The sequence below is a fragment of the Neophocaena asiaeorientalis genome, unplaced genomic scaffold (genome assembly GCF_003031525.2).
Source record: "Neophocaena asiaeorientalis asiaeorientalis breed wild unplaced genomic scaffold, Neophocaena_asiaeorientalis_V1.1 scaffold82, whole genome shotgun sequence".
In the NCBI taxonomy this organism is placed as follows: Eukaryota; Metazoa; Chordata; class Mammalia; order Artiodactyla; family Phocoenidae; genus Neophocaena; species Neophocaena asiaeorientalis.
This window is the reverse complement of record NW_020173068.1, coordinates 4,407,621-4,414,933: the sequence shown is the minus strand read 5'-3', so window position 1 is coordinate 4,414,933 and position 7,313 is coordinate 4,407,621. Positions and strand designations below refer to the sequence as shown.

Below are 7,313 nucleotides of genomic sequence, written 5' to 3'. Positions count from 1 at the left end.
GACATCTCCCACCAAGATACCCCAGCCGCAAGCTCCGCCTCCCCAGTGTATGGCCCCTCCACTAGTTGAGACTTCGCCTCTGCCGCAGGTTCCCTCCTAGCCTCAGAGCCTTGCTACCCTTCATCACGCCCTTTAACTTCAGGCCTCAGGATTCTGGCTTCTCCACCGTTTCGAAGATGGTGGGTCAGGCCGCCCCTCCTTCAAGCCTCAACCTTGGGCTTCCTCTTCTCGCAAACAGCCATGTCCTGTCCCTAGTCTCAGGGTAGTTTGGTCAGGTCTTTCCATCACCCAATTATCCAGCCTTAGGCCCCGCCCCTGCCCCAGGTCACGCCCATGCCCAAGACTAGGTGTTGGGCCCTTTCTCCACTCCTTCACCTCCCCCGCCCCGCCCCTGCCAGGCCCCGCCTGCCGTACCGGTCTTAAGCACCAGCAGGTGCAGCGCGTCGTCCTGCAGGTAGGAGGCAGCGGCGATCTCGTGCGTGGGGATACGCAAGATGAGCTCCTCGTTGTCGCGCCAGGTGAGCAGCAGGCAGCGGGCCGACAGGCTCAGGATGCTGTCCTGCTCCGCCGTGGTCTTCAGCGGCAGCTCCTTCAGCTGCTGCGGGGTGGGTCGGATCTCCTGAGTCCCGGGGGCCTCGGGTGGGAGAGGTAGGGGACCAGACCCTGCCCTCCCCTCTCCTGGAGCCTCACCCTGGCCGTGTCCAGCAGCTGCAGGAGCTCGTCGCGGCTGGAGGGGTTCAGTGAGGAGGTGACCCAGGTGAGGTGGCCCAGGAACTGGATGGAAATGGGGCGGGGGCGGGGGTGGTGGGAAAAGAGCAGAGAGAGTTCTTCCTGAAGCCTTGGAGGACCCTGACCTCCTCACTGACACAGTGCGGGTAGACTGAGATAAAAATATCTGAATTAATAATAATAGCCTGATAATAACTTATTAAAGCCATCGTAGGAGCCAGGCATAGTCCTGAGAGTTTTATGCACTCATTCGTCATCGCTTTAAGGATGAGAAAACTAAGGCACAGCAAAGCCAAACAACCTGCCCAATATGATAGAGCTAAAAAGGGCAGAACTGGACTCCACACACCAGAGTCCATACTCTCACTGCTAGCTTATTTTTTCTAAAATAAGCTTATTTTATGAGCACATAGTTATTTAGCTATGGCAGAAACAAAAGTCATTAGAATAGCTTGAATTTCCTGCTTGGCCTGAGTGGCTCTGCGCACCCAAAGCACCAGTGTCAACTGACTGTGCAGGTCACTGGCCCTCTTCATGATCTTGTTGCAGAAGTCAAATGGAAAGGGAAGAATGTTGTATCCAATTAGTGTATAATTTTGTCAGAAAACTGATGCCCTAAATTAAATTAATAGTAAATTAATTCTTCATTCATTCTTAGTTATAACTTAATGTTATCACACTTAAATGTTATTTAATATAAGAATTAACTTTTTAAAATATTTTTAGTTTTATTCTTCTAGGTGATTCTACCAATCATACCATTTCTTTTCTTTTTATTCTCTATGAAATTTCAGTTCCCAGTTTTTTAAGTGGATTTGTTTGCTAGCTTTTCTCTTCATATAGGGCTGCCAGGTAAAATACAAGATGCCAGTTAAACTTGGTTTTCACATAAACAACTAATATCAAAACTAAAAAAGTACTCTTCGCCTATCTGAAATTCAAATTAAAAAAATTTTTTTTGTTGAAATATAATTGATTTACAGTGTTAGTTTCAGGTATATAGCAAAGTGATTCAAATACATATTCTTTTTCAGATTCTTTTCCATTATAGGTTATTATAAGATATTGAATATAGTTCCCTGTGTTATACAATAGGTCCTTGTTGTTTATCTATTTTGTATATAGTAGTGTGTATCTGTTAATCCCAAACTCTAATTTATCCCTGCCCCCACCAAAATTCAAACTTAACTGGGTGCCTGTTTTTACTAAATCTGACACTCCTACCCCCATATCAGTCTTTATTGGGTAGTGAGGATTCTCCACTGCTCCTTCATGGTGTTCATAAAATAGAAGTAAAGCCCCTGAGTTGGCCTAAGTCCATGTGGCCTGCAGAACTGGCTTCCTTTAAGCTGGACACTGTCCAAGTAGCAGCAACATCACTGCAGTAAAATCTCACAGGACAGTCCGGCTTTTTGGTGCACAGAGCACCTTCCCATCTGCTCTCCCCTTGGGGTAGGCTTTGAGCCCCATGTTGAGATGGCAACACTGAGGCTGAACAGGTGGAGGTCACTTGTTGAGGGTCCCCAGCATAATTCAGGGGCAAGGCTGCCTTGAACCCAGGCCTCTTTCCCCTGAGCCTCCCCTGTGTGGTCAGGGGTTGGTGTGGGGGAGAGGTAAGGTCTTTCCTGATGGGATCCAGAACGTGCCTCCCTAAAATATGGCATCTTGGCACGTTGAATATCTTAAACTGAAGGAGTATGAGAAAACGGCAGAAGCAGGAAGGTCACTCTAACTTCCCCCACCTCACCCATCTTCCCTGAAAGCAGGCGATAAATCTCCCTGGTGAAGGGTACCCTCCTTTCAGGGTACCAGTAGGAAGGGAGACATCCTTATCACCAGGGACAGGGAATTGAGGGCCGAGAAGTCTGTATAAACAAACCTTGTTCCTCTTTCACCATTTACCAACCCCCTCCAAACCCCTCTGCCTTGTCCATTCTTCACAGATTTATTGTTTCTTTGTCAAAAAGTATAAAAGCTTCCTGCTCTGGTCACTTCTCAGGGTCTTCCATTCTCTTCTGAAGGCTCTCATGTCCATGTGAAAATTTAATAAAATGTGTGTGCTTTTCTCCTGTTAATCTTTGTTCAGTTTAATTTTCAGATCCAGCCAGGTAACCTAAGAGGGCTGAGGAAAACTTTCCCCCCAGCCCCTTATCTCAAGATTCTTCCCACCCCTCCTGCTCATCCCGAAAGTACCTTGACCTCTTTCTCCAGATAGTCACACAGCAGAATCTGGGGGTCGATGAGGTAGTCGGGGGGATAAAGGGGCATCGAATGCAGGGGCCGGCGGCTCACACTACTTCGAAAGGCTGCCCGGCGCCCAGCCTTCGGGAACACCAGCCTCCGGATGGGGGACACGAAGCCCTGGGGGAGGCGGGGGCGTGGGGGGAAGAACAGTAATAACAGCCACTGACTTGATCATATTCAGCACTTACATGTTCAGCCTTTTACTTACATTACCTAATTTAATTCTTACAAAAACTCTGCAGAGGGGGTAGCTCTATGATTCCCATTTTATAGGTGGAGAAACAGCCTCAGAGAGGGAGCTAGCTAATAAGGTCACCAGCTAGTAGCGGTAGAACCAATAGTTCACCTTGGGCAGTCTGGCTCCAAACCTTCCATTCTAAACACACAGGTGAGAGTAGAAGCCCTGTGAAGGCCCAGGCTGAGGCTTAAGGAACCCCCACCCAGGCTGGGGCAAGTACAGAAAAATATTAACATTCAGTGTGGCTGAGTGGTGGGTGCATAGGTATTTAAGCTATTTTCTGTGCTTTCCTAAATATTAGAAATGGTTAACAGGTACCTTGAAGTTTAATCCAGTGGGCACCTGCATAAAAACGGCCTGGATCAAGGTTAAAGGAGCAAATTTCAGGGCCCCAGCCCATCCCAACAGAATTTAAACTCCCAGGAAAGTGTGAGCACTGCTCTAGAGCAGTGGTTCTCAGTGCGTGGTTCTTGGGTCTCCACCAGCAGTAGCAGCAGCATCGCCTGTGAACTGAAGAGAAATCTACACTCTTGCGCTCCATCCCAAACCTATTGGATCAGAACCTGGGATGAGACCCAACGATCTGTGTATTAACAAGCGCTCCAGGTGATTCTGCTGCAGGCCCAGCTCAAGTTTTAAAATCAGTATCGTGGAGCCTGGATGAAGTACGTGGAAGCTCTGAGAAATGAGAACAAGCGGTGTGGGAACGAGCATCCCAAGCAGAGGGCACAGCATGTGCAAAACACTGGGGGCTGCAAGGGCGAGCACGAGCCTGGAGAAGGTGTGTTGTAGCTGTGGCTGAATGACGGGATGAACAAGTCATAGAGGGCTCGAATGCCGGCTACGGAGCCAGGACTTTATCCTGTATATGGGAGTATGTGTGTATATGTGAGTGGAGTGGGGAGGTAAATGCTTTGTCTGTGGCCCTCAGTGGTCCACCCCTGCCCACTTCTCCAGCCTCATCTCACCCCACACTGCCCCTAATTCCTGCCCTCCAGCTATAGGGCCATCTTTCAGTTCTTCCTACTTGCTACATTCCTTCCTACCATGGGGCTTTGCACATGCTGTTCCTCTGCTGGAAACACTCTTCCCTGTCCTCTTTCCTTCCACCCATCAGATCTCAGCTCAAACTGACCAGTCTAGGGCTGGGTCCTTTAATATTCTGTCCCCCAGCACTGTGTACGGAGACTTCTGTACAGTTTTACATTAATTGTTTTTTTTTTTTAATTAATAGTTGTCTCCCTCACTAGAATGTGAGCTTCAGGGAGGGAGCAGGGTCCTTGTCTGACGTTGCTCACCAAGTGCATCATCACCAGCACCAGGCACAGTGCCTGGCACATAATAGGTGCTGAATAAATAAATATCTATAGAAGGAATGAACCAAGAGAGGACAAGCACCTATGTCTTGTCTCCCTTCGGAGCCCTCACAGTTCATGTGGGAGTCTTTCCAAACAGCTGGATCTAGGTTTCCTGGGGGAAGAGGGCTCAGTGGGGATGGAGGTAGGAGTTGGAATCCCAGAGGCTCCCTGGACCACAAAGACAAACAGGTGTGATGCCCAGAGAACCAGACTAGAAAATATCTGAGAGTCAGGAAGGGGTAAAGGTCTAGGGGTGGGGGGAATGACCCCCAGGCTGAGGCCTTTGGGGCAGAACTGGGCCCTGTATAAAGATAGGGAGGGGGCAGGCTCAGTTGGAACCCAGCGGGGGGGAGCAGGCAGGTGTCTCGAGCCTGGATAGGCAGCCTCATAGCACAGAATTGCCCTGGCTGAGGTCCTTCTGTCTGGGGAGGCAGGGAGCAGGGGAATGGGTTTGTTGGGTGGCTGTCTATCTGTCCCTCGGTCTGAGAAGCTGCAGGAGGGAACCCCCAGGAACACCAGGGAAGCAGGTTGAGAATATCTCCCAAACTCATCTGACTGGCTGGATTTTCCTGGAAGGTGCCTGTCCGTCTGTCCATTCCTGGGATGGCACAGGCCACTGAGAGCAGGGAGACGGGTTAGGGAATTTTGAGTCCAAATGTCCGGCTGCCCAAGGGTGGGGAGGAAGGTCTTTCCCAATAAGAAGAAAGGCTCTCCTGATGCCACTCACTGCCTATCACCCCCCTCCTCCCCCCAGGCTTCCCACTTCTCCGACTCTGGGGACATCGCTCTACCCCGCACCCCTTCCAACCTCCCACCTACCTTTTTCCCTTTCTTGACTTCATATTCCATGGTGAAGTGTCCCCTCCACTCCTGCCACCCTCCTGGCCACCCCCCTCCACCTTCTCCCCCCATGCAGTTCCTTTGTTCTTTTTCCTGCCTGGTCGGAAACTCCACCAGTCCCAGAGTTCCTGCCCCTCCCATCTGATAGTGAGCGGTGGGGTGTGGGGTGGGTGGAGGATGCGGCCTTTGGACCCTCCAGCTGAACAGTGGAAGCCCAGCCAGAGCAACTGGCCTGGGGAGAAAGCCCCCAAGGCCTCCAGCCAGCAGGCTTGCTATTTAGGGGGCTTGGGAGTTGAGTAAGGCTGGGAATGGTCCCCTGAATTTGGAGTCAGAAAGTCCCAAATACCACCCCCTCTTCTGCCACCGACCTTGCTGTGTGACCTTGGTAAGACAGGTTAGTTCCCCCTTTCACAGCCTCAGTTTCCCCCTCCCCTTTATAAATTAGGAGTAAACATTGCCTTCCTCTCTGGGCTGGTGTGGTGAGAAATAAATGGAAGTGGGTAGGAAAATACATCATAAACTATGGAATATTGTGTCTGAGCAAGTAATGATTTTAAAAATTAATCATTACTATTAAGGGAGGTGGTATGCATGGGCTTTAGAGACAGGCTGTTTGAGTTTGAATCCTGGCTTTGTCACTTACTAGGGTTATGACCTTGGGTCTGTAACCTCTTGTGCCTCCATTTCCCCATCTGTAAAATGGGCATAATACCAGCCTTGTGACCTTGTAAGAATTAAATGCACTTAGAAAGGCTCTTGGCACATGTGAGGTACTCAATAAATATTAACTATTTACCTGTGTGTCTGTGTGTCCTGGGCTGTTTTACTGTCTCTTGAGAGAATAATATTAGAGAGGCAAGGTTCCCTTTGTGGTTCTGGACTGAGCACTTTACATATTTCGTCTCACTTATTCTTCACAATATTGGGGTACCATTGTTATACAGATTTTTAAAACAGGCTCAGTTGCAGAGGCTGACCCAAGGAGGGGACACAGTGAATGAGAGGAGGACCTGGGATATCTGCTGGGTCTGGCTCTGATCTGAAGCCTGGTTCCTTTCCTCTAGGGCCTATGCCGTCTGTGTGGCCCACCCAGGACAGCTGGAAAGGTTCTGACTGACCCCTTCTTACCTTGCCATGACCCCTGGGTTCTGGAGACCTAAGTCCCGGAACTGACTTGCTGTATGATCCAGGGAGGTTGCTTATTGTAAGCTGCCTGGGCCTCAGTTTCCTCATCTTTCCAACGGGAACAATAATCCCCCAAACCCTGTCCTGCAGTCAGAGACGTGGCAGGAAAGACATCAGGCCGTGCATAAGAAGGCAGTTGGAAATTATGAAGTGCAGGGGCCAATGCATAGGATTGTTTTGAGTTTTTTCTAAAAGCCTGGGTGTTCCAGGTTAGTGCCGGTGGGAGCGAGGGTCAGAGCTCCCCACTGCCTCTGGGTGTGAGAGCTGACAGAGACTCCCAGACACCAGCCTTCCCTCTTCCCCTCCCTCCCTCTTTTGGGGGTGGGGAAATGGCCCAGGCTGCTTAGTGCTAGCTCATACAGCCACCCCCACCTGCTCCCCTACATCCTGCCAGTCACCTCCCAACAGCAGGAAGTGAGATCTCCCTCAGCCCTCTGGGCCAACAGGAAGAGGCCAGGATGTGCTACCCAATCCCTGACTGTCCCAGACATCAAACTCCCAGTTAACCCCTGAGCAGGTCCTGAATTCCCACCCTCAGAGTGGCAGCAGGGAATGAAAGGTGGTCTCTTGCTTTGGCACCTCCAAGACTGACTTTTTTTTTTTTTTTTAAAGATTTTCCTGACATGGACCATTTTAAAAGTCTTTTTGAATTTGTTACAATATCGCTTCTGTTTTATGTTTTTTTGATTTTTTGGCCACGAGGCATGTGGGATTTTAGC

The 7,313-nt window shown here is 49.7% G+C and overlaps 1 protein-coding gene across 1 annotated transcript in view; it reads right to left on the bottom strand.

Moving 5' to 3' along the window:
* The window catches only part of CCM2L (CCM2 like scaffold protein), a 16,514-nt gene extending 11,077 nt beyond the window's left edge, over positions 1-5,437 (bottom strand). The window contains exons 1-4 of the mRNA XM_024743056.1: positions 5,389-5,437; positions 2,923-3,090; positions 691-774; positions 415-598 (exon numbers count right to left, since the gene is read on the bottom strand). Of these exons, the coding sequence (XP_024598824.1) occupies positions 415-598; positions 691-774; positions 2,923-3,090; positions 5,389-5,418 (466 nt within the window). The 5' untranslated portion in view covers positions 5,419-5,437. The remainder of the gene's footprint in view (positions 1-414; positions 599-690; positions 775-2,922; positions 3,091-5,388) is intronic.
* Positions 5,438-7,313: the final 1,876 nt, after the last annotated feature.